The 26,044-nt window shown below is 55.2% G+C and overlaps 10 protein-coding genes and 1 non-coding gene across 11 annotated transcripts; 5 read left to right on the top strand and 6 right to left on the bottom strand.

The window, feature by feature from the left end:
- Window positions 1-156: 156 nt before the first annotated feature.
- On the bottom strand, window positions 157-4,538 carry BO70DRAFT_388872 (mannosyltransferase complex subunit MNN9). Its single transcript, XM_025546024.1, has 8 exons — window positions 4,023-4,538; window positions 3,800-3,809; window positions 3,561-3,716; window positions 3,160-3,433; window positions 2,675-3,093; window positions 1,441-1,692; window positions 530-1,376; window positions 157-423 (listed from the first exon to the last, which is right to left on the bottom strand). The coding sequence occupies exons 1-8, from the start codon at window positions 4,189-4,191 to the stop codon at window positions 403-405; spliced, it is 2,148 nt and encodes a 715-aa protein (XP_025397239.1). The 5' UTR covers window positions 4,192-4,538; the 3' UTR covers window positions 157-402.
- BO70DRAFT_t236 lies at window positions 2,197-2,332 on the top strand. The gene has a single exon. It is a non-coding gene; the product is annotated as a tRNA-His (tRNA).
- Window positions 4,539-5,580: 1,042 nt separating the features above from the next.
- Window positions 5,581-6,528, bottom strand: BO70DRAFT_259649 (uncharacterized protein; the record flags this gene model as incomplete). Its single annotated transcript, XM_025538900.1, has 1 exon — window positions 5,581-6,528. A coding segment is annotated over one exon (948 nt), but the record flags the coding sequence as incomplete, so codon positions are not given.
- A 2,339-nt stretch (window positions 6,529-8,867) lies between these two features.
- Window positions 8,868-9,630, top strand: BO70DRAFT_101588 (uncharacterized protein). The gene is made up of 2 exons (XM_025537795.1): window positions 8,868-9,461; window positions 9,575-9,630. Exon 1 carries the CDS (start codon window positions 9,029-9,031, stop codon window positions 9,431-9,433), a length of 405 nt encoding a protein of 134 aa, XP_025397237.1. The 5' UTR covers window positions 8,868-9,028; the 3' UTR covers window positions 9,434-9,461; window positions 9,575-9,630.
- A 2,109-nt stretch (window positions 9,631-11,739) lies between these two features.
- BO70DRAFT_340894 (SDR family NAD(P)-dependent oxidoreductase) lies at window positions 11,740-12,761 on the bottom strand. The gene is made up of 2 exons (XM_025541310.1): window positions 12,200-12,761; window positions 11,740-12,083 (listed from the first exon to the last, which is right to left on the bottom strand). The coding sequence occupies exons 1-2, from the start codon at window positions 12,666-12,668 to the stop codon at window positions 11,764-11,766; spliced, it is 789 nt and encodes a 262-aa protein (XP_025397236.1). The 5' UTR covers window positions 12,669-12,761; the 3' UTR covers window positions 11,740-11,763.
- Window positions 12,762-13,908: 1,147 nt separating this feature from the next.
- On the top strand, window positions 13,909-16,037 carry BO70DRAFT_431089 (putative GABA permease; the record flags this gene model as incomplete). The annotated part of the gene is made up of 6 exons (XM_025548213.1): window positions 13,909-13,996; window positions 14,040-14,100; window positions 14,152-14,384; window positions 14,493-15,335; window positions 15,484-15,806; window positions 16,026-16,037. 6 exons carry the CDS (start codon window positions 13,909-13,911, stop codon window positions 16,035-16,037), a joined length of 1,560 nt encoding a protein of 519 aa, XP_025397235.1.
- A 163-nt stretch (window positions 16,038-16,200) lies between these two features.
- On the bottom strand, window positions 16,201-18,081 carry BO70DRAFT_431088 (agmatinase). The gene is made up of 9 exons (XM_025548212.1): window positions 17,758-18,081; window positions 17,506-17,700; window positions 17,302-17,455; window positions 17,219-17,242; window positions 17,119-17,140; window positions 16,997-17,039; window positions 16,907-16,933; window positions 16,709-16,838; window positions 16,201-16,492 (listed from the first exon to the last, which is right to left on the bottom strand). Exons 1-9 carry the CDS (start codon window positions 18,016-18,018, stop codon window positions 16,275-16,277), a joined length of 1,074 nt encoding a protein of 357 aa, XP_025397234.1. The 5' UTR covers window positions 18,019-18,081; the 3' UTR covers window positions 16,201-16,274.
- Window positions 18,082-18,437: 356 nt separating this feature from the next.
- BO70DRAFT_319203 (GAF domain-containing protein) lies at window positions 18,438-19,683 on the top strand. The gene is made up of 4 exons (XM_025540434.1): window positions 18,438-18,521; window positions 18,621-18,731; window positions 18,878-19,243; window positions 19,389-19,683. Exons 1-4 carry the CDS (start codon window positions 18,519-18,521, stop codon window positions 19,497-19,499), a joined length of 591 nt encoding a protein of 196 aa, XP_025397233.1. The 5' UTR covers window positions 18,438-18,518; the 3' UTR covers window positions 19,500-19,683.
- An 82-nt stretch (window positions 19,684-19,765) lies between these two features.
- On the bottom strand, window positions 19,766-21,958 carry BO70DRAFT_364178 (putative NAD+ kinase Utr1). The gene is made up of 2 exons (XM_025543748.1): window positions 20,542-21,958; window positions 19,766-20,486 (listed from the first exon to the last, which is right to left on the bottom strand). The coding sequence occupies exons 1-2, from the start codon at window positions 21,950-21,952 to the stop codon at window positions 19,975-19,977; spliced, it is 1,923 nt and encodes a 640-aa protein (XP_025397232.1). The 5' UTR covers window positions 21,953-21,958; the 3' UTR covers window positions 19,766-19,974.
- An 870-nt stretch (window positions 21,959-22,828) lies between these two features.
- On the bottom strand, window positions 22,829-24,176 carry BO70DRAFT_319199 (putative exosome complex subunit Rrp46). Its single transcript, XM_025540433.1, has 2 exons — window positions 23,778-24,176; window positions 22,829-23,713 (listed from the first exon to the last, which is right to left on the bottom strand). Exons 1-2 carry the CDS (start codon window positions 24,111-24,113, stop codon window positions 23,303-23,305), a joined length of 747 nt encoding a protein of 248 aa, XP_025397231.1. The 5' UTR covers window positions 24,114-24,176; the 3' UTR covers window positions 22,829-23,302.
- Window positions 24,177-25,039: 863 nt separating this feature from the next.
- On the top strand, window positions 25,040-26,026 carry BO70DRAFT_364175 (putative EF-hand calcium-binding domain protein). Its single transcript, XM_025543747.1, has 2 exons — window positions 25,040-25,161; window positions 25,221-26,026. Exons 1-2 carry the CDS (start codon window positions 25,101-25,103, stop codon window positions 25,943-25,945), a joined length of 786 nt encoding a protein of 261 aa, XP_025397230.1. The 5' UTR covers window positions 25,040-25,100; the 3' UTR covers window positions 25,946-26,026.
- Window positions 26,027-26,044: the final 18 nt, after the last annotated feature.

Here is a 26,044-nt window from a genome sequence, read left to right as displayed (position 1 = left end):
TACCTGCCTAGCTAGCTGTCCATTAGTAGCTAGCAAGCAAGCAAACAGCCGGTCCACCATGAATAAAACACAAGACAAAGCAATTACCCAACCCTCTACCCTCACGACACACCTCTCTTACTAGTACGACAGTGGATAGATATCATATCCTTTACTGTCCTATCATATTATATCATATATAATTCTCTGATCTAGTTCAAACAAGCAAAACATGAAACATGAAACTTAGTATATCCCCATCCTTATCGATCCTATCGATCCTATCGATCCGTCATCCATGCATGCATGCATCCGTCCTATCCTAGCTATCGTACGTATCCTGGCTATCATATCCTAGCTATCATATCCAGGTTCATCCCAGCCTCCTCTCCCCCCGTCCCATCTCATCGTTTGACCATCCACTTACTCGTTGTAGTGGTATACCTACAAACCCATCCGTTAGTCCATGTAAACGCCAAGAGTAATGGAGGGGGAAAGGAAGGGAGAGAGAGAGAGAGAGAGATAAGAACAAGGCGAAAGGGCAACATACAAAATAATCCGGCAAGCCATAAACAGCATATCCCAACCTCTTGACCATCTTGGCGAACCCCTCCGTCTCAACGAGATGATAAAACGGAAAAGCGGGGAACATGGCGCCATCACGATGGACATCGGCCTTGACCATCAGGGCGGTGCCGCCGACGCCATCCAACTCCATCTCGCGACTGGGTCGCGGCTTATTCGTATCGGCCATGTAGGCCATCAGGGTGCGGTAGGTGGGGAGTTCAGCGTAGCCCTCTAGCAGAATCTCATCGGGACCCATGGTATCGCCGAGCTGCTGGGCGGTGGAGCTATCGATCCAGGAGTTGAAGTCGTAGGGCCGGACGTCCATTTCCTTCTTGTCGTTGTTGTAGTAGCGCTGGAAGCAGTTCGGGACGATGACGGGGCGGTCGTGGGCTGTTAGGTCCTGGATCAGGGAGTCGGGGGTTTCGATGATGTCCGAGTCGAGCCAGAGGACCCACGAGGTGCTGGGGCCGAGGGTGGTGAAGAGGAGGCTGTTGCGGGCGCGACTCATGGACTCACGGCGCGCTTTCTGGTTGGACATTTTGTGGCGCTCCTTTTCGTCCTGCGACTGGATGGGGGGTTCGAAGTCCTGGCGCAGGATGCTGATGGAGGCGAACCGGTTGTCGACGGGGCCGGATTGCGTGGCGCTGATGGCTTCTTCCAGGGCCGCGACGGCGGCGTTGCCGTCCTTTGTCGAGGGGATGATGAACCCGATGCTGATCAGCTCGTGCGGGTAGCTGAGTTGCACCACATTGTCCCAGAACTCCTGGTAGAAGCGGGCCAGGGGCGTGAGGATGAGGATGCGTTCGCCTTGTTTGATCGACTCGCTGCTGCTGGTTAGTTCGTTCAGGTTGTAGTGTTTCACTGGTGGGGGGCGAATTGGCCGTTCGCGCGCACGGGTTGGGATTTGAAGAAGGGTTTCGTCGGGGGGGAGAGAGGGTGTTCGGCGGCGTCTTCGCGGCGGAGTTGAGATGAGGCATCGGTGATGGGGGCGCTGGAGGAGGATTGGGGGAGGTGGGCGTGGAGGGCGAGAGCAGGAAGCAGAGGAAACCGAAGGCCAGCAGGGCGGCCAGGAAGACCGTTATGGGGCTTGTGCGACGCATGGTGCGTGCGACGGCCATTGTAGGATTGGGCGGGTGTTGAGTGAGGCTGAGGAGAGGAGAGGAGGTCGTTGTTCGGCAGGAGATGCTGGCTGGCCGGCAGCTGGTCGGGGCTGGATGGATCGGATCGGGAACGGGGGATTCGATCTGGCCCGGCGAGGAGTCGCGATACTCTTTAGCCAGTGATCAGAGTGGTCATGAGCCGGGCCCGGGACATAGCGAGAGAGAGGATGGTGGTGGTGGAGGTGGTGGAGCGGAAGAGAGGACAAGAGGACAGGATGCAGGATGACGGGATGACGGGATGGCGAGGAAAGGAACACGCGGACCGAGAGACCGACTGGGACAGCTCCAACCCGACCGCTTGCGACTTGCAACCACTTGGTTCTCAATGTCCCGAGTCGGGCAGCGTCGTAGCAGACGAGGAAGAGAGGACGCAGGAGCAGAAGCAATGCAGAAGCAGAAGCAGAAGGGGATCGGCGGGAACAGCACCGGCCGGAATAAGAACCTCCACGGTGGAAGGCTATTAAGTGATTAATTTTTCAAATCTGTCACTGGCAAGATGGCCGAGTGGTTAAGGCGTAAGTAGTGACTGCCAGAATTTCTCAGGGATAAGAGTACTGACCAGACCAATAGGTTGCCCTTAAGATGCAATATCGTAAGATTCGTGGGTTCGAACCCCACTCTTGCCATTCTTTTTTTATTTTTGCGCTAGAGGTGTCGTTTTAAGGACTGCTCCATTCCGGCGCTGCTTTGGGAACGGGGGCGCCGCATGCGGTTGCGCCTGAGGAATCGCTGTTTTCAGCCATCTCTCCCTTATACTCTTCACATCTACTATTTACGTCTTTTTGCTGAAAGATGTTATGGTATATAGTATTCATTAATATCTATCTATCTATCTATCCATCATTTTATATATCATTGCGCCCGTGTTCAAGCGCACGGTCTATGCAGTATCCTATCCATCCATCCATCCATCCATCCAGTATGTATCCTGATGACTCCGCATGCATGCTTGACTGGCCGTGTCTCACTACGGCAGCCACCGCATCACACCCTCAAATGCAACCAAGGCCATCGCATTCGCCGGGAATGCTCGGAGGAAGCACGGCATGAAGCCTCGCCAGTAGCCCCTCCAGCCTCTCTCGCGATACACCGCCGCCGCGGCATCCTTCCACCAGCGGAACCTGCGCTGCCCGTCGCCCAGCGCGCCGCCCAGCGGGTCCGTCATCAGCCGCTGCTTGACCACGTCCGACGGATACGACGTGATCCAGAAGACCTGGGCCGAGATGCCGCCCGCCCAGAAGTTGATCGCGGGGGCCGACAGGCTGGTCTTCTCTTTCAGCATCCGCGTGAAGATGTCGTACGATCCCCACCAGAAGAAGAAGCACGAGCGGAAGATCATCGTCGCGCAGAGCCCGCGGTATAATCCCGCGATGCCGTGGGTGCCGACCTAGAGACTCGGGTCAGCTCCAATCTCAACCTCAACCTCAACACCTTCAGAGGGAAGTATCCTTACAATCTTCCGTACACAATCAATCGGCCCGCTATACAACCTTTTCGACTTATCCGCCGCATACTGAATCTGCAACCTGGCCTTGATATGCTCCACCGGGGCCGCAATAAAACTAACCGTCATCCCAGCCATCACACCCGCAATGCCGTGCCCGAAACTCGGCAGAGTGTGCAGATCCGGCTGGTGGCCAATGAAAGGGATGCGGGCGCGGAGATCCGGCTTCGAGAACACATTCTCCAGCAGCAATCGGCGATACAGAGTCAAGGAGCCCAACATACTGTGAAGTCCGGCCGTCAGCGATTCCTCCCACCCTGTGGTCATATCTCACACACATACAGACTTCCCCCCCCTCTCTCTCTCTGTGTGTGTGTGTGGCATGTCTCGATAGAACGGGCGCAACTCACACAGAATCCATAACCATCCAACCGACCAGCGGTGGCGTAGCTCCTTTATAAAACCCCGTTATGCCTTCCTTGCGAACAGTCTGGAGAACGCAATCCCATGGGCCGCGAAAGTGGCTTTCCGTACTGGTTTGTAATCGCACTTTCACGGTATCGAATCTGTTCGACGCCTGGTTAACGTGTGTTTTGCAACCCAGGAGGGCGCAGCGCTAGAGTAGAGCAAGCAGCGTAGGTTCACGTACGGATGTCCGACTGTGCGCGAGAAAGCAAGTTAGTAATTGCCATTCTCATTTTCATTTGCACCGTCAGAAGAAGAATAACACTCGGATAGGATCTCTAAATCCTCACGCCAGCAAAGAAAACATTCGCACATGATAACAATAACAGTAACAATACCAAGAACATCACCAGCAAAGCAGGACAAAACCACTGAACTAAACCGGGCTGAGTAAAAGATGTACGTACCACTCAACTTCGCAATCCCCGAAAACACACCCCCAACGAACCCCTTATAATCATGTTTCGAGCTCGTCGACGGGGGCGGCGACTGCGAACTCGTGGTGGTATGGGTATGTGTCATGGTGTGAGAAGGGTGTTGCGCTGGTGTCGACGCGGGAGGTGGGGACGTTGACATGGTGGTGTGTAGTGTCGGATCTCTGGTCCTCAAAACGGACGGCAGGGTGATTGCTTTACCCAGGTAGTGGAGAAGGGCTTGATTGCTGGATTCCTGCGATGGTGATGGCGATGGGGTGGGCGCGACGCAGCCGAGGATGAAAATTCGCGATGCGATGTGATAAGGATGGCGAGCGGTCCGCTATCGGACAGGGTAGATGCAGAGGACGGGGACGGGGTTGGCGAGGAGAGTTGGTTGCGCGGGGGCCATGGGTTGGATAATGATAACAAAACCAGCGCCAATGGGGTAGAGATGGTTATTTGAAGCTCCAGGGATGGAGTGCGTGGAGAATGAAAAAGATGGGGAAAGAAGAAGAAGAAGAAGAAGAAGAAGAAGAAGAAGAAGAAGAAGCAGAGTGAGTGAGTATCCCGCCCCGCAAAAGCCGACGGTTCGGGGAGAGGCAGACCAGCTCCGGGGAAGGATTGCTTGTTAATTACCTTTGGGGAACGCCACAACTCACGGACTAAAGCTACTAGTCTAGTGGCCCAGTGGACTCTATCTAGCCTCTGCCTGGATAATCCGGATTCCGCCGACAACCACAAAGCATAAAGCATACTTAAGTATATCTACCAGTCATCTAGTCATGTACCACGTCTCTCGACGTTCTTTTTATTTATTCCTGTTCTTGTAACCGTAAGCGTACCCGAAAGCTCACCAAGACTCCTACTCCGACGCGACGGGTTGGTTCCCGAACCAGTCCAGTCCAGTCCAGTCACCAGCCAGCCAGCTGAGCCCATATGTATGTCACTCTCTAACGGCTGGCTGGCTCACTTGGACGGCTTAATCAGTGCACGCACAAAGTATATCAGTATCAGTATATCAGTATTTCACATTCGTCCGACCGTCAGGCTGACAGGCTGTTTCTGTTCAAGCCGTGGCGGGTGGATGCCGATGCCCGGAATAACATAACACAGTCTAGGAAGACGCGAAGAGAGAAGAATATCCATCGATGAAAACAGAACCGAAGAGGAAAAATGTCCGTGAAAACAGAGAGGAAGAGAAGAGAAGGAAGAAAAAAGACCCGGGAGATGAATGGACAAATAACACAACCACGAGGGATAAGGGACAGTGGTGAGTGAGGCCAGGATCTGGCGGTGTGGGGTATAGTTGCATGATTTCATAATACATAGTAGACTGGTTTTCGAAAAAGATGAAGGAAGACAAAGAAGCGAAGCAAGATGTCGCAGAGGAGCCTGGTCATGATGGACTTGTGATGCCTTACAGACCAGGGGCTGCTCGACAGAGCTGGCGCTGCCAGTTCTGAGTGGAAAGTAAGGTGGTGAGTCACTCGGACTTCGGTGACTGCACTCCACACATTCGTGTTGAGTATGCAGCATCTGTACCCCTGGACTAAAAGCCCTTCAGACCCTTCCTTGTTGTCTGTCGGGTTCGCTCGGTTTCGCGAGCAATGAGGCAGTCCACCAGATCCGGGGCCGGCCCGGAGTGGGAGAGGTCTCGAGAAAAGTCCGACGAGTTGGAGGTGCCCGAGGCCAGGTATCCACCGGCCTCTTCGAGCATCAGGGGAGTCACCGGTCCCGGGCTGAGGAGAGGATCAAGCCGCGGGGCGGAGGGACTCGGGGACAGGGTACCAGAGGGGGTCTTCGACAGGGTGGTCCCTTCCACTAACTCCCGATACTGCCATGCATTGTCGCGGGAACTAGACGGGCGGAACCCGATCTGTCGGGACTGGCGTGGGGAAGAGGGTTGCGATGGAGAGCTGCCGCCAGACTGGTAGACTGCCGGATGGAACCGGGGCAGGCTCCCCAGCTGGAAGGTGGTGGGTTTGTTGTTTTGAGGCCGAGCCCGAGTCGGCTGGGGCGACGCAGGACGGCCAGCTGGAGACATGGAGGGAGAGGCGACGGGCGGGTAAAAGGTTGAGCTATCGGAACGCATTCTGGAGGAAAGATGAGGGCGATGCCCGTGTCGAGCACCCTGCCGGTGAGTCGGTCTGTCTTTGTCTCGGTGTTTCTCCAGGGTCTGGTCCCGGTGGGCGAAGTAGTAGCCCTTGTCGAAACGTCCTGTCAGCGGAGTGACAGGGAGGTCTCTATCGGGGGAGATGTGCGATGGTTTGGGGATGGGGATCGGCCGAGAGGAGGTCGGTCGCGAGGGCGTCAGGGTTTCCAAAGAATCGGTGGAGTCGGAGAGCGGCGAGGGCGGGGAGGGAGGGTTATATGCCGACGAGGTGGCCGTCAATTCCTGGAGGGATGACAGCGAGACTCGGGTGGGGTGACCGTGTCTGGCAATGAGACTTTCCAACTGGTCTCGGGCACAAAAGCTGGAGGGCTGATAGGACGGAGACCACGACGAGGAGGAGAGATTGGCTAGGGAGAACACGCGATCAGCAGGCATCATTGGGAATGCGCAGAGCCCGGGTCCAGTGCCACACGTGTCAGGTGGGGAGGACGAGGCCGCCGCCGAGTGCCAGCAACCGAGCCCGAAACAACGAAGCCAACGAAGATGAAATGTAGGGAAAATGCAGGCAGGGCCAATCAGAGAGGGTGATCTGCCGGCCGGGAGTGGGGGAGGCAGCAGGAATGCATCGGGGCGAGGACGATGGTTGGCTGGGGAAAGAAAGAGGCAGACTTACTGCTCAGCAACGGCGGGGAATGACATGAACTGTACGACGAGGGATAGAGGGAAGGCGACGAAAGTGAGGCCGACGACGAGGATGAAGGCGAGGGTGAGGGCGGAGAGGCAGCCATCGGGATGAGGGGCTGCTTTTTATTTTCCCTTTTTTTTTTTTTTGTGTTAAATAATCTTTCTTCTCGGTCACTCACCCTTTACTGTTGTTTAGTCTGAGTGGATCAGGGTGATGGGCCGACGGGATTCCAATTTCAGGCACCCCCGGATGACTTTTCCCTGACAGGTACACGACCCAGTCATGCAACAAGGTCCCCTTTCCTTTCCGCTCCGTGTGATCGGTGTCTGTCCGTGACTTTTGTGTTTCTGTTTCTGTTTTTGTTTCTTGTTTCTGATTTCTATGCTTTCTGCTGCCGTTGCTGATCTGAAAACCAGGCCCCCCTGAAACGATGTCTCCAGCCCACGTCAACAAATCTGGGAAAGTTCAAGACTGGATCGTCAGCTTGCGGGGAAACCCAAAACGGTCACAAACGAACCCCATGGCGTCATGGCGGGAGGCGCGGGAACCAAGGGATTAGGGGAAGCCGGGAAGGAGGGGAGGGGCCGGCGGGTACGGTACGGTATGGATACCGCCAGCCGGCTCCACTCCACTCCGCTGCTCTGCAGTCTGCAGTCTGCAGTCGGCAGTCTTCACAGGGGCTGAACACAACATGAATAGAACCTCCCAGGCCGATCGGAGGCGATAGTCCAAACGCAAAAGAGAGGCAAGAAAAGAGATCCATCCACTCACATACAACCGCTGCTCCAACAGCCGCTATCTCCAGCCTCTGGGGTCCGCACGGACAACGGTCTGTTCGCGCAGTGGGAAGGAAAGAGTGATTGGTTCCTGAGGAACCGACGGGCACTAGGAGTGAGTGATCCGGCTAGTAGTCTTCCAGCCCTGCTTGCGTCCAATGACGCATGTTATTCCCTCGGATCAGGCGGCTGGACGAGTCGAGTCGGAGAGAGATAACCGGGTGGAAGTGGGCGGAACGGAGGAAGAGGAATGATACTAGTAAGGCTTGATGGAGGGGGGAAGAATGCTAAGCGTCGTGAGGAATTGCGGGAGTCGCATTGATAACAAAACCGCTGGTCACGCCACGATGCCGGGGGGTGGATGGGAGGGACGATCTTGGCAATCAGTTGGATGGGAGAGAAGGGCACGACGACACCGTGCAGCAGGTCTCCGTCAAGGAGGGAGTACGAGGTATGTAAGTATGTAAGTATGTATAGGACGTATTTAGGTGTAGTGGAAGTAACCCAGAGGTGGTAAGCAGGGATGATGACCAGCAAAGGTAAAGTGCTGATCTCAGATGGATTCTCCGGGCTCTTGTGCGACGTCCAAAGCAACAAAGAAATCCTGCGCCCTCTCCGATGGTCAACGGACAGTTTATATTCTCCCGGCCAGGAACTCCCGCCTGATGCCCCTGTTCAGCCGATGGATGAAACCTGTTGGTTGCAACCACACGCGGGAAACTCGCGTGACCTGCCCGGTTACCCTCGCGAGCAACAATCCCATCATCAACAACAACAATAACAATAATAACAATAACAATAATAATAATAATAACAGGCGGACTACACAATGAGAAGGGAGCCGACAAAGCCACGGGTGATCGCTGCGACTTGCCCGCCGGGCCCTCTGGGCGATGGGCTGTGGATGGATGGACGGCAGGAGGGGTAGGCAACACTAGCTGCTGGTGGTGGGGGAGGCCAGCTGCGAGTCATCGCGACACCCCGCCGACGCTGTACGCACCGTCGATCTGCAGCGCCGCCGGTGATACGGAGCCTTGACCATCCATCGCGAAACAGTGTGGAGAGGCGCGCACTAGGGCTGGACCTTTTTTTTTTTTGCATCCTTCATCCTTTCAGCGGAGAGTTTCGACCGATCCAGGCCAGGAGGGAGGAAGGCATCGTGGAGGGTGGGATGGCTGCTATCCCGGTCCAACGTCGGCGAATTCAGAAATAGTGCCAGTCAGTATCAGGAAGGTGAGGGTGGCAGCGTCATCCAGCGGGCGAGGGGCGATCAGACGACATGCTTAGACTCCCCTCCATCACACTCTCCCACACCCTCTCACCCTGGTTACTGGCGCCTGCTTGGGCCCGTTCCTATTCTCCTCCAGCTATCCAATCGTCATGGTGGGATCTCAATTCCACATGAGGCCATCGACGTCGGTGGATGCGGGGATGTTATCTGCCATCCCGGACGGGCAAACGGGAACCAGGAACCATGAAACGCGCCCTCGGAATTCCCCCGTCGCCTCTGACCATCTTCCACCCAACACTCTCCCAGTTACGCCGGATCGTGGAAGCTGGATCCGCCCGGGCGGATAAAGCCTCTCCGCCAGGCGTAGGCGCAGGCGCAGGCACCAGCATAGATAGATCGGACATGACCCTGACGAAAGACATCTCGCAGCCTGGGAGGGGGGCTTCGTCAGATGCAACGTTGACTCCGGGAGATCGACTCGAGCTGATTAGCCGGCGGACCTCGAACGAGCAGCCCATTTACGGATGGACTGGTGATGACTCGGACGCAAAATCAATCACGCGTCACCAACGCCATCAGTGCCATCACCCACTGTGACTGGAACAACCCCTGCAAAACCGACTCGGTGTGTGCTTCCCTTCCCACCATCACTCGCTCCCCGTCACACCTCCCTCCCACTCTCTGGCCCTCTGGTGCCTTGTCCGAATTTTAGCAGCTAACTAGAGCGAGGCTATGCAGGCAGTGTGCGCATCGCATCCAAGACACCGGATCCCGTGCTACATCGTCCACCCTGTCTGTACTCTGGATCTGTCCTCCGATATAGACTTCGCGCTGCCAATTCAGCCGTAGTCGGTTTCGTTCCTGCCACGGCTCGGAAATGCACCCCGACGACTGGTTACAGCTACCTACAGCTACGGCACATTCGCGCGCGCGGGCCAGCCCTCCTGCGCGAATGATGCGACGTGTGACTGAACTCTCCCAGGATACATCTGTTGGAAAGACCGCTCCACCACCCATCCACGCACCGGCACAGTGGCATCCAACCGTGGCTGCAGGAGCCGCCATCAGAGCTGCCAGGGCCGCGTCTGTGCGCGTGCAGCCGGGAATGCAATGTGCACCCAGGCCGGCTCTGGACCTCGCTCATCTATTTTGAGTCATTTTGAGGCTGGAACGTGGAGGCGGAGTATGGTGGATATCCGTATAGGCTAAATTCCTCACTGGCCTGGCTCAATCGGATCGGTCTGGCCGTGCGTGGCAAGTCTGGATCGACACTGCATGAGTCTCGTTTCGTTCCATCACCAAATTTCGGGTCCGGTAGATTAAATGTGATATACCGGCATCAGATGGCATCTAGACTGGAGGTGATATTTTCAACAGCCATGAGCCCTGCTTCTTGGGTATCCTCGGCCACCTATCTACGGCCAATCATTCGTCTGGCGCTCATAATCATCTGTGTGCCGCTGGCTGCGCTTGGAATCGGTCCAGTTCTAGCCGAGTCGACTCGAAGCCAAGGAATGCGGTGCGGCGTGGCGTGGGATAGATGCAGGCTCGAGCAGCCGGCTAGCGCAGGACCGTGCTAAAGCCGATCACTTGTCTTTCTTTTGCTTTGGGTGTTGGTGTTGGTGTAGCTGTCACCAGCTATACTTGGTGATATATTGATGATTCCAGAACGCCCATTGAGACTCGCACTCGCACCACCCCGCAGGCCGCGGTGTCCATTGCCCTTCCAACCACCACGCTCCATCCAGCCTAGGGACTATAAATGACTACCAACACCTGGCCACACTCATTCCTAGGTATATCCACATCAATCCGCCAATCCCGCTTCAGACAGCCACAAAGTCTCATTTCAATAACCACTTCCCGTCCGCGAAATGGCGTCTCGGCTCGTCTCGCCTCGACTTGACTTGACTTCCCTCACTGCAAGTCGAGTCCAACACGGTGAGGAGGTGAGTCAGTTTTTTTTTTGTCTGATTGTCTCAGCCACGATTGTCTCAGCCACGCCTGAACAGTATGTAACCCTGTGCACGCACGTGCGGGATGGTTCGGTGGAAATAACACCCACACCCACTCACGGTATTGTAGAGGTGTGATAAATATCTGTGTGCTGGAAGGGATGTGTGTTGTATGTGCGCTGTGCCGTGGGATAGGAGATAGGAAATAGTATTCCTGTCTAGTGTGGATATAGACTGCTAATTCTGGCTGCAAGGATATTGACTACATGACTACAGCGCAGGGGCGAGAATGAATAGATATAGATAAGGCACTTACCTCGCCGTCCTATATATAATTTTAAATAGGTAGGTAGGTAGGCAGATAGGCAGATAAGTAAATAGATATCTCCAACATCATTTCATCTCATCTCTTCTCCTCTGCCCTTCCTAGTACCCACCTAGAAATGGAAATAGAAACAGAATACCAATAAACTAAATCGAACCTCGTAATGTTCATTTGTCATACTACTTCTTATTACTAAACTATGAACTAGTAGTACTTATGTCCATCAACATCAACATGAATATCAGAATCAAAATTCAACGGGTCTAGATAGCTTGGGTAGAATACTACACGTCGCTACTGTACACAGGTGAAATGGGCTATATATATATATATACAGGTAGAACACGTAGATAGGCACAATGCACAATGCACAATGATTACATTTCATCACGCCAATGAGGAGGGGTTGGGGGGGGATATATTTTCTTGATGTCAAGGTAATATATAAATAAGTAAGTAAGTAGTGCTTCACCTCCGCACTGCCGTGACATGTCTATTCTGTACTGCACTGGAGGCAATCCTATACTACACTACACCATCATATAAACCAGTCACATCCAACCCATCCATCACTTATAAGCCCAAGGCAGAAGTATATACAACGAAAGCAACAGCGAAATATTAATTAAGCCAGGAATCCGGACCGCTCACCCCAATAACCCCGCCAACCCATGATCAACCGGAATACACGTCCCATTCAGCAGCCTGGACCCGGGCCCACACGCCACGGAGAAACACAGCTCGGCCACCTGGTCGACATCAACCAGTGGCGCCTTCGCGGCCCCCAGGAACTGCATCATCTTGTCCCGCCCCTCGAGGTTGGTATCCGCCGTGAACGCATCCGTGATATTCGTCATCATCCCGCCCATCATCAGCGCATTGCACCGGATGCCTTTCGCGCCGTAGAACGACGCCGTGTTCTTGGTGAGGCCGACCAGGCCGTGTTTGCTGGCTGTGTAGGCTGCGCCTGTATACATCAATCATCAGTTTACGGTCCTCGATTACCAGGGTGTACATAACATATTATACGTCATCCTGGAGAGAAATATGAAAGGGAGGAGGGAAAGGGAAAGGAACGCAAACCAGCAAGAAATCCCGCCTTCCCCGCCGTGGATACAATATTCAAAATGCACCCGTCGACCACCTCCCTGCCCAACATGCTCTTCACGGCGAGTTTGCTTAGCAGAAACGGCGCGGTCAGGTTCACCGCCAGCACTTTGTCCCATAGGCCCTCGTCGAGATCGCCGACGGGGTCGAACCGGTCCATGATCCCCGCGTTGTTGACTAGGATGTCGAGGTGGTGGAACTCCGCGGTGATCGTCTCGAATAGGGTCTGTACTTCGCTGGCGCCCGTGATGTCGGTTTTGATGGTCTTCAGGCGAGGACTGCCGGTGGGGCCGGCGAGGTCGAGAGAGGTCTGTTGGAGCCGTGATTCGTTGATGTCGCAGATGATTACGTTCATGCCTGCGGTGAAGAATCGGGTTGCGATGGCTTTGCCTAGGCCGCTGGCGCCGCCAGTTATGAGGCATGTTTTGGTGGGTGGGGAGTGCATGCTTGGTTTTGTTGTGGTTGTTTTTGTTGTTTAGTTGAGTGGATGGATGGATAAATAGATGGTTGTTTGGACGATTGAATGGATGGATGAATGGGTGATGATAGTTGTTGGGGTCAGGTTAGACCGGGAGTTGGTTGCATTTATAGCGGAAATAATGGGCTATGTCGGTTGCCATAATCGAGAACAGTAGTCTAAGGACGTCGTATCCAGCAGCTATACTTCGTATCGAGTGTTCGCTTCGCGGGTGCCTGTGGATGAAACTATGGCACTATCCACCGGGTATACTTTGGGCCAGTCGGATGCCGTCGTATTTGCGTATTCGGGACGGCCGCTAAGGGGGATTGTGGGGATGGACGACGGATTCAGGGGAGAGGGTGGTTATTTCCATGGTGTCTGTCGTATTGCGTATAGCGATGGAGGATGTTTGGCGGAGGAGGCTTGTTTGGACTTAGAGGATATAGTGGGTTGTATGTAGTTAAGATGTCGTGGTTTCTTTTCTGCTTGGTGGGGTGTGTATCTTCTGGATGGGTAGATATATATTGCGGGGACGGGCATCGGATCGAGAATCTGGGTGGGACGGTTCATTACTCTCTCATCACCTTGGAATAATGGGTTGCAAACTCACTTAACATCCAGGCTGTCATCTGTCTAGACGTTTCAGTTTCCAATTCCAGGTCTGACCATGTGTGACCCTCAAGTTCCCGCTGGCTGGTGGGCTTGGGACATGGCCCTCGGATGAGTGAGAGTTATCAACCGAAGAGATGAGGAACAATCAAGAGAAGCAAGAGAAGAGCCTGAAGAGAGCCTGAAGAGAGCCTGAGGGAGAGGGCCGAAGTCACATGGCGGGGCTGGTCCCTGGCCGGTTTCTTCTTTCTTTCTCCCTCTCCTCCGGTCTTCTTTCTCCCGAACAACCACCACCACAGTCACATCTCTCCAAGGGATTATTCACCAGCACTCCCATCCGGATACCCTGATAAGCTTATCATCCCGACTGAACCAGGGCACGATGACACATCTTCATGACGGGCAAAGATCCTCGCTCGTCTCCTGGGCTCCACCGGCCATCGCGCAGACCTTCTCGATCCGGCAACCCTCACTCACTTATCTTATCGCCCTGATATCAAACGCCTTGGCTCGACAGCCCTTATGGAAGTTACCTGCCATTGATGCCAATAAATACCCATGGCAGGTTTAATGAGTCAAGTGACTCGTCTCCAATCTACTCACCTACATTTCAATAATGACGATCTCTGAAGACGAGATTCAGCCCGTCGGCCCCTCTACGGCTGGCGAAGATGTTCGGCTGGAACATCTGGGCTATGAGCAGGGTATGTGAACTACTGTCCCCAAAGAGCGCGCTGACTCCTGCAGAGCTCAAACGGTCCTTCGGTCTCCTGGGTATGATTGGATTCAGCTTCAGTGTGGTCACATCGTATGTCTCGTCCGTCTCTTCCAACATTAGCACACAGCTAACCCTATCTAGGTGGACTGCTCTCGCGGGCGTCTTCACCGTCGGAGTCACCTCCGGCGGTCCACCTGTCATGGTATTCAGCTTCATTGGCGTCAGCCTCCTCACCCTTGCCGTGGCCATCCCCATGGCCGAAATGTGTTCCATGTACCCGGTGGCCGGAGGCCAATACAGCTGGGTGGCGGCCCTGGCACCCCCACGTTTCGCCCGCGAGCTATCCTACATCACAGGCTGGTTCATGTTAATCGGTAGGTCCTGTTGACTATCGGTAATCTTCCCGGAAGACCAGGCGGGGAGTTCCCCTGTTCGCGCTGTGGTCTTCCACCATGTCCCTCACACACCACTCACGCAGCCAGGTCTTCTCGCAATGGGCGCAACCAACAACTCCATTGCCGCGCAATTCGTGCTCGGAATGGCCAACCTCGTCTTCCCGTCCTACGAGATCCAACGGTGGCAAACCGTCCTCGTCGCCTACCTGGTGGCTATCCTTGCCGCCGGCATCAATATCTGGGGCCCCCACCTGCTGAACCGCATCGCCCGGTTCATCCTGATCTGGAACATCGGCTCCTTCCTCATCACCGTCGTCGTGCTGCTCGCCACAAACGACCACAAACAATCCGCGTCCTTCGTATTCGTCGACTTCCAGAACTTCACCGGCTGGGACCGCGCCATGGCCGCCATCATCGGCATCCTGCAAGCCTGCTTTGGCATGTGCTGCTACGACGCCCCGGCCCACATGACGGAGGAGATGAAATCTGCCTCCAAACAAGCCCCTCAAGCCATCATCCTCTCCGTCGTCCTCGGCGCCATCACCGGCTTTGCCTTCCTCCTCGTGCTCTGCTTCTGCATCGGAGACATCACTGCCACCGCCGACTCCGCCACCGGTGTCCCCGTCATCCAGATCTTCTATGACTCCACCGGCAGCAAAGCCGCCGCCTGCATCCTCGCCAGCATGATCGCCGTCATCGTCATCGTGGCTGGAAATAACATCCTGGCGGAGGGGTCCCGCTGCGTTTATGCCTTCGCCCGCGACAACGGCCTCCCTTTCAGCCAGTTCCTCGCGAAGGTTGACAAGAAACGCCAGGTTCCCGTCAACGCCATCATCCTCACCTTGGTCGTCCAGTTAGCCCTAGACGCGATTGACTTTGGTACTTCTACTGGATTTGAGACCGTCATTGCCATCTCTACCGAGGGATTCTGTACGTTCTTCAAGCCTTTTTACCCCTACCCATGACCCTACCTCTACCCATACCCCTATCCACACCCCCTCCCCCCTCACAAAACCCCCCTCACCACCCCTCCATCACCACCCCTCCATCACCACCAACCTAACACCCCAACCCACAGACCTCTCCTACGCAATGGCCCTCTCCTCCCGCCTCCTCGGATATATAACGAACCATCACCGCACCCTGACGGGCTCATTCTCCCTCCCCCCGGGGACATCCATCATGCTGAACGTCCTCGGCCTGCTGTTCTTGCTCTTCGCCTCCATCACCTTCAACCTCCCCAGCACCTACCCCGTCACCAAAGACTCCATGAACTATACCTCTGCTGCGATTGGCGTTATCGGGCTGATTAGTCTGGGGACGTGGGTCGTTACGGGTCGGAAGCATTTTACGGGGCCCGGGGGTGGGGATATTACTGGGGGTGGGAAGATGTGTTTCGGTGTGAGTGAGGGGATGTTTGTGGGGGTTGATGGGGAGGGGGAGGAATATGGGAATAGGAATGGGGAGAAGGGAGGGATGGGATTAATCGAGAAAAGGGGATAGATATAGATAGGTAAGGTAACGTAATCTAAGCACGATCTGCTACTTATCTTTATGATGATGATGATGATCGATACTTTATTGTTTCACATTAATCTGATACTTCGTACACTCATTTAGAACGCCATCTAGCTGCTCCCCATCCGTACACCACCATCCGTCCGTCCATGACAACTGACAAGTTCCACCATAAATCATAATATCATCCATCCATGCATCCCAGCTACACCACACCGTATTATCGTCCATCTACCATACTACTAATAAAATCCACCTGCAGATCATCACCAGTCCTAGTCCTAATACTCATAGTCAATACTCAGTCCTCATACTCATACTCAGCCCTAGATCCTCATACTCAATACTCACTCACTCAGTGATACCATCCCCCACCGCCCTCGCAACCATCAACCCAACCAACGAATTCGCCACTTCCGCCGCCGCCAGCGTCGTCGTCTCCCCCACGCTATCGTAGACAGGCGCCACCTCGACCACGTCGGCCCCGACGACGGGTAATCCTCTCAATCCATCCACGATGCTCAGCAGCTCGCGCGTCGAGAAGCCGCCTGGTTCGGCGGTGCCGGTTGCTTTCATGTTAAAAAAACACATGGTTAGCAAACGTCACCTTCAACTTCAACATCCCACCATAAATTCCTCAGACATAATATCATGTCATGTCCGGGATATACGATACAGCATGTCCCCACTCCCCGTCTATTCTGGTTTGAATAGGGAAGAGAAAAAAAGAAGAATACAATGCACGAGGATAAATGTGGGGTGGGAAAGGAGAAGAGGATACGTACCAGGCGCAAACGCCGGATCCAGGACATCGATATCAATCGAAATATAGACGTTACTCTCGCCCACCCGGGCCTTGATCTGGTCTATGATGCCGGAGATGCCGATGCGGTCGATGTCGCGGGCGGTGATAATCTCGAATCCGCAGCGCAGGTCGTTGCGGATGTCGCCTTTTGCGCGCTCCAGGGGGCGCGGATGCCGACGTGGATGGAGGTGTTGTGGATTAGGCCCTGTTGTTTTGGGTTAGTTTGTAGGTTGGGAAGAGAAGGAGGGGGTGGTGGGAGGAGAGATACTTCTTCGTGGGCGAGATGGAGGAATGTGCCGTGGTTGACGCCGCTGGGTTGGTTAATGGGTTGGTTTGTGAGTTGGTTTTGTTTGTTTGGGGTGGGGATGGGATGGATGGGGAGAGGCGTACGCGTAGTGCGAGATTCCGCCGCCTGCGTTGTGTTAGTTATTATCTCGAAGGAGGTGTTGGGTGTAGTGGATGGATGTGTGTGAAAGAAGGGTGTACGTACCGAGCACTTCTGGATCCCATGTATCTGCGAGTCCCCTGATTAGCGCTCTTTCCATATCCTCAACCTTTAGCGTGAGAAAATACCAATATGACTATCAAAATGAATCACCGAAACGGGCCCCCATTTCTCATACGTCGACCTCAACGCCGACAAAGTCGTGGTATGGTCTCCGCCGAGAGTAATGATGCGCGGGAACTGGCCTCGATCGGTGGCGTTGGCTCGACGGGAGGAGACGACCTTTTACGCTTAGTCTTGTCTGCGCTGATGTAGCTGAGCGAGAGACATACCTTGTGAGCTAGATCCAGCTGCTTCAACGCAACAGTGTTGTCCAGCCAGGTGAGCGGTGCATCGCCGCAGTCGATCACCTTGGCCCAGCTGGCCAGCACATTCTCGCCCGTGTAGACGCTCCATCCGCCCAGACGCCGCGAGCCGAGGCGGATGCCTTTGGGGCCGAAGCGCGCGCCGGGACGTCCGGTGACGGCCTGTCTTTGTTAGGGGCATGGTATATAGGCTGAGGGGACGAGGGGAAGGGGGTATACTGTGTCAAAAGGAGCACCGATGAAGGCAATGTCGTAGCTGTTCAACGGGGAGTCATCTTCAATGAAGCAATTAACGTAGGGGAGGTTCGCAAAGGTGGTCAGGCCGGAGAATTGGCTGCCGGTAGTGATGTCAATAGTGCTTTCATGGCCCAGAGGGTACTGGGTTGAGGGATTGGGGATTGCTGCGATGGGAGGGAAGACGATGTCCCTGGCTAGAGCGGAGAGGAGGAAGAGAGACAGGGTGAGAATGAGGGAATGCATGGTGAGCTGAGCCGACAGTCAAGACGAGGACGCGTGCCTGGAGAGAGAGGGAGAGGAAGGAAGAGGGAGAGGATTCATTGTCCGGGGAGATAGTTTGCTGCTAACCTTAGCCGGCCGTCAACCTCAGGCTGCCTCTGCTTATCGGCTTGCCCTAAAGAGTAGTTGCATGCGATGCACCCCACCGCCAGACAACGAGTGAGTAGTAGTAAGTAGTCACCCATTATCGTCAAAATTGATAGACAAAGATAGGTATAGATATCATGCCATCAGTAGATAGGTAATGAAAGTAATGGACCCTGACAAGCCATACCGTATACACAGATGATAATCATTGGTTCCGCTTCCCCGCAACCCCCACTTTTTTTTATCCCATCGCTTCGCGCCTTCGCGTCATCGCCAGCATCATCTCCCACCACCACCACTCTCCCCTGTCGGTTTCCTCCCCTCCACCACATCAATTGCTTCACCCCAGCCCAGCTGAGCAACAGCGCATTCTCACCATGGTACCGCGATTCCCTTATCTCCCCCCACTTTCAAACCTCTCCCCTCTGCAGTCAGCCGAGCGCATTCCGAACTCCACACTAACCGCGAAAAAAAAAAAGCCTCACGCAGACTCCTCCTACTTCGCCTCCGCCAATGGCGATAAAGCAGAAGTCTATACCCAGCTGATTGAACAAGCTCAGGGCTTGTGCTATGGACAGCGGAACTGGGTATTTCCTCCCTTTCATTCCCCATGCTAGCTAGATAGATAGATAGATAGTAGCTAACTCCCCCATCCCTCATCAACAGGTCAGGTACATCGCCCCCTCCCCCCCTCCCCCCACCTCTCTGATACATTTACCCATCATAATTAAACAAAAGCAACTTCTCCAACATCGCCTCCCTCCTCTGGCACGCCTACGCCTCCCTCCCCGCGCCCTCCGCCTCCGTAAACTGGGCTGGCTTCTACATCCGCCAGGACAAGTTCCCCCGTCCCAGCACCACCACCACCACCACATCCAGCACATCCAGCACCGACAGCGCCAGCAAACCCAACCTCCTCCTCGGCCCCTTCCAAGGCCGTCCCGCCTGCCAAGAAATCCGCTTCGGACGCGGCGTGTGCGGCACCGCGGCGCAGAACCGCGAGACACTGCTCGTGCCCGACGTCGAGAAGTTCCCTGGCCATATTTCTTGTGATGCGAGTAGTCGGAGTGAGATTGTCGTTCCGATTCTGTTTAATGGGGAGGTGAGTGTGTGATAATTTTCTTTCCTTCGGGTACTGGGGATGAGAGTGATGTGATCATGATCTTTCTTTTTGGTGGTGGGGATGAGAGTTGGGAAGTGTTTGTCAGTTGGCTAATGTGTTTCTTTTTTTTTACTGTGGGGGATAGACGGTCGCGATCATCGACGTGGACTGCGCGGAGCCGGAGGGTTTCGATGAGGTGGACAAGAAGTATCTCGAGGAGTTGGCGCAGGTGTTGAGCGAGTGTTGTGATTGGTAAGGTGAAAACAACAATTTGGAAACGTTAAATGAAATGGAAGGAGAGGGGTTATAGAGTGATGGAGGATATGAAGAGGGATAGGGGCGATTGATAGACTTCGGAGCGAGGAAGGGTGGATGGACATGGTATGATATACTACCGACAGTCATGATAATACCATACCATCCCATCCCATCCAGTATCTATTCTATCACCAGCTATAATAAGTAGCTATATAAGCTTCAACCCAACCCGTCAAATGCCAGCATCACGGGCCAAACCCCCCCCTCCCCCACCCGAAATCGAAATAGATGTAGCCTTGTCTAGAGAATATCCCAGGTCTATCAGGCATCGCTTATCCAAACCCGACGCTCCCTGAAGCAAAGTGTAGCGTGTGCCCTGCGCCAATCCAGTGCGCCGGACCCCCAAGTTAAACAGGCCGAAAGAAGCAAGAGAAGAACAAAGTAATAAATGGTGAATGGTGAATGAAGGGCGACTACGTGCTGAACATGCTCATCTGCCGCTTCAGCGGACTGATGGACCCCGTGTCGCCGTCCTCGCTGGGCCCTAGACCGCTGTCTGTCCCGGCGAGCCCGGCATCAGTATCGATGTCCCATTCCCCGACCTCGTCCTCCTCCGTCGGCTCGAGGCCGGCGTCGGAGCCGCTATGCCAGCTTTTTTGAACCGCGCCGCGCGTGTTCCATCGCAGCGCGCGCTGCACGCTCTGGAACCACTCCCCGCTGCCGGCGACCACGGTCGGGAACGGGTATTGACTCGCCTCAACGGTCACGTAGTCGCCTTGCCGCAGTTCCACGCGACCCTTCCCGTCGAACGAGCAGTACGCGGTTGAACGAGACCCATGCGGGACAGCAATGCGAAGCAGGAGAGTGTCGGAGAGGACCATGGGGCGGAAGGACAGGGTATGGGGACAGATCGGGGTGAGGAGAATCCCCGGGATGGAGGGGTGGATTAAAGACCCGCCGGCGGAGAGGGAGTATGCCGTGGAACCTGGCGCACGTGTCAGTCGGTAATTAAATTCAATCGGTCGGTATAAGCCACATACCTGTGGGAGTAGAGAAGATGCATCCGTCCGCTTGGACCACGGTGAGGAGGTCGTTGTCGGCATATAATTCCAGATTGGAGACATAAGGCGACGGCCCTCGATCGATGACCAATTCGTTCAAAACCTCGAACTGCTCGCCTTCCTCGACGGCGCCCGCTTCGGCGCCCTTGCTCCGGTCTTTGCGGAACACCGTACAGGTGAACCGCATCCGCAGATTCACCCGCATCCCCACATCGCCCATCACCGCGTTCAAGTGGGACTTGTAGCTCTCGAACTCGAAGTTGGTCAGGAACCCCAGACTGCCTAGGGAGAAGCAGAGGACGGGCGGGACGATGCGTTGGAAAAGCCACGAAGTGAAAAGCACCGTTCCGTCGCCCCCGAGGGTCAAGACCAGGTCGAATTTCTCGGGCGCCGTCCAGCACAGATCGGGCGTCCAGTAGTGTAGCATGTCGGCGAACCGGGGGTCTTTCCCCAGGAGTCCTTGTGCGTCGAACCGCTTCGAGTTTCGGAGCTTGGCATCAACGTAGACATTGACGCCGACTTCATTCCCGTAGCGAGGGGTGGAGAGGAGCCATTCCGCCAGTTCCCGGGTGAGATGCACCAGACTGTTGTCGCGCGCCTTGGTGACAATCATGACCGTTTTGACCGCGCGCTTGATGGGGCGCCGCTGTAATTGCTTCGACACTTCGCGGACACCGGTCGCAGTTTGGACCAGCCGGGAATGTGACAGCCATTCATCATCCGCGATTTCCTCGAGGACCTTCTGGATATTTACCGCATCGTCGAACCGCTGATGGAAGAAGCATGGGGATTGCATGATCAGCCGTGCCGTGGCGGGCGCGCGGTCGAGATACGTGCCTAGTTGGATATTGGAGAGGGCCGCGGACAGCATCTGCGACGAGGCGCTGCTCGAGCGACGCTCTGTTTCATCGGGGGAACTGGAGCTCGGGTTGAACAGCCTCAGCGAGGCCGCCAGCGGCATGTTAGGGTTTTGGCTGCACATAGACGGGCGCGACGCGAGGGCCTTGAGGAGAGTCTGGCGAGGGATCGAGTCGCTGGATAAGGCGTTCCGTTGGTGGCCCGTCAGGGAGGCTGTCTGACGAAGCGGCCGGTTGGAGGGAGGCGGCGTGGGTGGGACAGCGGCGGCCCCCCGGGGAGACTGCGTGTCGGAGGGGCTGGGAGAGGGAGCACACCCGCGAATCTCGGTGGTGGGCTGGGAAGGATCTATGTGCGAGGCATAATCGCGGAGGAGCGACGCTCCCACGGTGGCCGAGCGAAGGGGAGGAGGAGGGCGAGCCGGACAATCTGATAGCGGTGGGGCTGCGGAGGGCGGCGCAGATGATGGTGAAGCAGAGGGCGGCGACTCGGATGAAGGGTTCACGGAGGCAGGAGAGGGCGGGGAGGACGCCATGGGCAAATATATAGATGATGATTAATGAGATGGAGCGAGCAACCGGTGCAATGCAGGATGTGGTTGGCTCTCTTGGCTCCGTGAGAGGGGGGAGGGGGGGGGGGGAACAGGAAAAGGGAGCGTGGATGTCAATGATGATTGATGATTGATGATTGATCATGGATGGGGACGGAAGGGAAAAACGCCGGGGGATTGAGAACGGGCCGCAAGCCGAATTCGGATGTATCGGGGTTAGGCGGACGGCCCCGGCGTCACCATTGGCTGGACGGTCCTTCGATAGGCTTCCACCGAGCCAGCGACCGTCATCGAGAGTGGACTGTGTGGAGGGCCCCCTCAGACGGCGCGGTTGCTAACTCCGCACCACACACACCCCGTGGATGGAGGATCAATATCACCGCAGAGGATCAATGGGGGGTGGGGACGCATGGACTTGGGAGGATGGACAGGATGGACAGGATGGATAGGATGGATAAAATGGATGGGATGGACAGGATCGCTGCACAGGAATGCCTGCCTGCCTCCAAAAAGGGGACTCAGATTTACCGACTGGCCGGCTAGTCGCCCACATTCTTCATCCTGCAGATGCCGCCAGATGGAGGCTTGTCACGTCACGACAGGCACGTATCATTACGGAGCATCCGTACACTTCCAGTGCGGCAGTGCCCACTTTCCACACCATTGAGCCATGTGTAAGGGGGCGCTACTTTCCTCCAGGCCGCGGTGATCTTGTCAATCCTCCATCCCCTTATTGATGCATGAATAGGATTGCGATCAGGGACGAGAACTGCGGGCGCGAACTGGCAACTGCCGACTACGAAGTGAAGACAAAGTACGGAATCCGCGCAATTGTTCCCTGTTTATATGACGGGATCCATGATCCTATCCGACACCACATGCATTTCTCCCTAACAAGTCACGTCTATTAATATCCTATCCGCTATAGTGCCCCATACCCCATGTGGTTTACTGGACGCCGACCTTAACGCCGGAATGTCTCCGTCAGGAGCTCGTCTGAGATGTCGACTCCCATCGCGCACGTCCCTTGCCCTGGACCAGTCATTGGCTTGGGATTTGGAGATGAGATCCTTCCCATGTTATCCGTCGTATCCGCCAGTGGAATGCCGTAGAACCATCATCCTACGCGCGCCAAGAAAGTCCCGTGCACACCAACAGTATCTGGGCCGGGTTGGTACTTTCGAGACCTCCCAAAATGCCGAGGTGGCGGCATAGGTAGTACACCGTGAAAGCCGCCCGGAGATAGCCACGACGGACGGCTGTGAGCACCACTGAGCGCTCGGGACGTAGCCGTGCGTCACGACTAGAGATTGTGTCGTGATGTACAGGGAGTGATCACGCAGCGTCGATCTTCCAGGAGTAATCCCGGTGGACCTGGTCTTCAACAGTCTCCCGGATAGTGCCCTCCAAAGGCTGGCCATCTGCACTCTCAACCATGGCAACGTCTCCATCCTCGCCCACAGAGGTTCCGTGACAGATCGCCGACGCGCGCTCGCGAACCCTTTCCCAGGTGTCGAAGTCGAAAGCCCCTTGGCTCTCGTTCAACAGGAGATGACCCTTAGACGAGAATGCGAGGACGTGAAGGGACTTCGCAGCGGCGGCGTCCTCTGCGGATGGCTCGCGGGTGATTTTTCCAGCAGCGTCGACAGATAAGACGGTCGCGGAAAAAGTCATGGACAGGGGGACGGAGGCTGACAGCAAAGCCAAAAGTGCGGTATGGAGGAGGGCGGGCAGGAGAGTTAGATACTAGTCAGACCACGTTAGCCTTTCCACGCAGAACGCCGTTATCCAAACAGCAACAAGTACTCACCGAGTCTCCTCTGCTGACGTTTTCACCGCCGACAATGGCGAGCGTAATCACGACGCCGCGACGCTGGTAGCCCCGTTCTCTCCCCAAGATCAATCTTCCAACAACCCCTCGGATGATGCCCTCCACATAGCGCTCACCCACACTAGCGGGGGCAGTTCCCGGCTTGACGAACACTTCCACGGTGGCATCCTCCGGCTTCAGGGCGTCACGGCGTCCGGGGAGCTCGACAGGCGCGTTGACGGATCCGAGAATGTTGGATCCCGTGGAGGGACACTGGTAGGAGGCTGAGCCGTCGGCGCGGACCAGGGGGGAGAGAGAGGCAGTAGGGCCGACCATGATGATGCGAATAATTTGCGACTTGCGGTTGTAGAGGAGTGGGTTGGTCAAGTTGAGTGTCAATGCTATGAGAGGACGGTTGCGGCAGCTTCGCGAGTTCCGCTGGAGAATTTTTGGCCGCGGAGTGCGGGGCGGCTACTGATTGGTGGATGTGCCATCTCATTGCACTGGAGTTCCGACTCTTGGTGAAAACAACTTGTTGCAATACAGGAGCCATTGCAGCTTGAATCTGTGCAATAGCCAAGTACGGTATTCATTTCCGGGCATCTGCCATATTCATCCTTGTCATGAGTTGTCACTGACATGCTCTTACTTATGCGTACAAGAATATGAAGATTGCATAACATCCAGCGGAGAAATACAAGACCGGGATCTACTGAAAGACCGTCACTATTGCCTTGCAGAGGTCCCAGGATCTACCAAACTGACTGATAAATTCTTAAGCGGCTACCTCTTAGTGAAGGAAACCTGTTTCTGTTCTTCAAGCCACCGATTTCCGAATGTATCGAACGCATAGCGGTCAGAACCGTGGATAAACTCCTTACTGGCCAACCTGCATCTGCCTCTTTACGAGATTCAACTATACTGTGTACAAGATGGCCACCAGCCTTTGCCTTACGGCCCTGCAAAGGCTGCCCCTCTGTTCTGCCTTTCCCATTGTTAGTGCATGGTCGTGTCACACAGTCCGGTCCTAACGCATTCATGCCCCGCAGTGGATCGGATCTAGAATATAGATACTGTTGAGGGCAGTTTGGAGCACTGCCATTATTGTATAGATACATGTATTATGGCCGTGAACAACGCAGGTCGAGATACCCCGAACTCCGCCGGCATGGACGGTGACACGTGCTGTCGAGGCTTGCTTATGTCGCCGACATTTGCGCCGGCAGTGGGGGCGACTACCGGGGAGGTGCCCCTCCTTGCATCTTCATCTTCCTCCTGACCTCCCATCTCCGACTATCCCATCCGCACAAAAGATCAGTCAGGATGAGGATCCTCTGCCTTCATGGGAAAGGCACCAGTGCCGCCATCTTCGAGTCGCAGACAAGTTAGTGATCGGATCGGTTGTTGCTTCAATCCAGAGGGCTGACCTAGATGCCCCTCCAGCGTCGATACGATCGCGACTATCCGATCTAAACATCAAATTCGAATTCGTCGACGGAATCTATGAGTCGACGCCCGCTCCCGGGGTTGATCTGTTCTACCCGCCTCCTTTCTATTCCTTCTGGGAAAACGACGCAATCGAAGAAGTCCTGACCAGTCGCAACTGGCTCAAGAATTACCTGCAAACCAATGGCCCCTACGATGCTCTCATGATGTTCTCGCAGGGATGCGCCCTGGGATCAACTGCCGCTCTGATGGACCTGTTTGAGGAACCGGACCGTCCGCTACCATTCAAAGCCGCCATCTTCATCTGCGCTGGAGTCCCGATACACATTATGGAGAAGGTGGGATACGAGATTGCCCCGCAGGTTTGGGAGAAGGATATCGTGACGCGGAAGGCCCTCGCCGCACAGGCAGATGCTTCCGCGATTCTGTCACAGGGCGCGGCTCGCTGGGGCGCAGGCAATGTGTACAGTGAGCCCGAGGCTGATGTCCGAGCTGAGATCAAGCCCTCGGACGTTCTGATCAATATCCCGACGGTGCATATATATGGAGGCAAGGACCCGCGCTCTTCTGCCGGCATCCAGTTGTCGCAGGCCTGCGACCCTGCGAAACGGAGAATGTACAATCATGGAGGCGGCCATGAGATTCCTCGCACAGCTACTGTCACGAGTGATATCGCGGCGCTAGTGCGCTGGGCGTTGCGGGAGGGAGGAGTGGCTCAATGACGCGATGCTGATTTGTTGAGTATCTGTCGTGTTTCTAAATATCTGGCAATAATAGAATAGACTGCGTGTCCATCCACTTCACTATCCCCTCATCGAGTT

This window comes from Aspergillus heteromorphus (genome assembly GCF_003184545.1).
Source record: "Aspergillus heteromorphus CBS 117.55 chromosome Unknown BO70scaffold_22, whole genome shotgun sequence".
NCBI classification, from domain to species: Eukaryota; Fungi; Ascomycota; class Eurotiomycetes; order Eurotiales; family Aspergillaceae; genus Aspergillus; species Aspergillus heteromorphus.
The sequence above is the reverse complement of the archived record's forward strand: the minus strand, read 5'-3'. Positions and strand labels throughout refer to the sequence as shown.

What these genes read in the sequence shown, in the direction of transcription:
- BO70DRAFT_364175 (XM_025543747.1), top strand. Translation starts at nt 25,101, where the DNA reads ATGAGGATCCTCTGCCTTCATGGGAAAGGCACCAGTGCCGCCATCTTC. An exon ending in CATCTTCGAGTCGCAGACAA is followed by an intron (nt 25,162 to 25,220) that starts GTTAGTGATCGG and finishes ATGCCCCTCCAG; the next exon opens with CGTCGATACGATCGCGACTA.
- BO70DRAFT_388872 (XM_025546024.1), bottom strand. Translation starts at nt 4,191, where the DNA reads ATGTCAACGTCCCCACCTCCCGCGTCGACACCAGCGCAACACCCTTCT. An exon ending in TTGATTGTGTACGGAAGATT is followed by an intron (nt 3,094 to 3,159) that starts GTAAGGATACTT and finishes CCGAGTCTCTAG; the next exon opens with GTCGGCACCCACGGCATCGC. An exon ending in ATGGCTTGCCGGATTATTTT is followed by an intron (nt 424 to 529) that starts GTATGTTGCCCT and finishes ATGGGTTTGTAG; the next exon opens with GTATACCACTACAACGAGTA.
- BO70DRAFT_319199 (XM_025540433.1), bottom strand. Translation starts at nt 24,113, where the DNA reads ATGGTCGGCCCTACTGCCTCTCTCTCCCCCCTGGTCCGCGCCGACGGC. An exon ending in ACGTCAGCAGAGGAGACTCG is followed by an intron (nt 23,714 to 23,777) that starts GTGAGTACTTGT and finishes TGGTCTGACTAG; the next exon opens with TATCTAACTCTCCTGCCCGC.
- BO70DRAFT_431088 (XM_025548212.1), bottom strand. Translation starts at nt 18,018, where the DNA reads ATGCATTCCCTCATTCTCACCCTGTCTCTCTTCCTCCTCTCCGCTCTA. An exon ending in GGCGGAATCTCGCACTACGC is followed by an intron (nt 17,040 to 17,118) that starts GTACGCCTCTCC and finishes TAACCAACCCAG; the next exon opens with CGGCGTCAACCACGGCACAT. An exon ending in TCCATCTCGCCCACGAAGAA is followed by an intron (nt 16,934 to 16,996) that starts GTATCTCTCCTC and finishes CCAAAACAACAG; the next exon opens with GGCCTAATCCACAACACCTC.
- BO70DRAFT_319203 (XM_025540434.1), top strand. An exon ending in ATGGACAGCGGAACTGGGTA is followed by an intron (nt 18,732 to 18,877) that starts TTTCCTCCCTTT and finishes TAATTAAACAAA; the next exon opens with AGCAACTTCTCCAACATCGC. An exon ending in CGATTCTGTTTAATGGGGAG is followed by an intron (nt 19,244 to 19,388) that starts GTGAGTGTGTGA and finishes TGTGGGGGATAG; the next exon opens with ACGGTCGCGATCATCGACGT.
- BO70DRAFT_340894 (XM_025541310.1), bottom strand. Translation starts at nt 12,668, where the DNA reads ATGCACTCCCCACCCACCAAAACATGCCTCATAACTGGCGGCGCCAGC. An exon ending in GAAGGCGGGATTTCTTGCTG is followed by an intron (nt 12,084 to 12,199) that starts GTTTGCGTTCCT and finishes TGATGTATACAG; the next exon opens with GCGCAGCCTACACAGCCAGC.
- BO70DRAFT_364178 (XM_025543748.1), bottom strand. Translation starts at nt 21,952, where the DNA reads ATGGCGTCCTCCCCGCCCTCTCCTGCCTCCGTGAACCCTTCATCCGAG. An exon ending in CATCTTCTCTACTCCCACAG is followed by an intron (nt 20,487 to 20,541) that starts GTATGTGGCTTA and finishes CACGTGCGCCAG; the next exon opens with GTTCCACGGCATACTCCCTC.
- BO70DRAFT_101588 (XM_025537795.1), top strand. Translation starts at nt 9,029, where the DNA reads ATGCGGGGATGTTATCTGCCATCCCGGACGGGCAAACGGGAACCAGGA.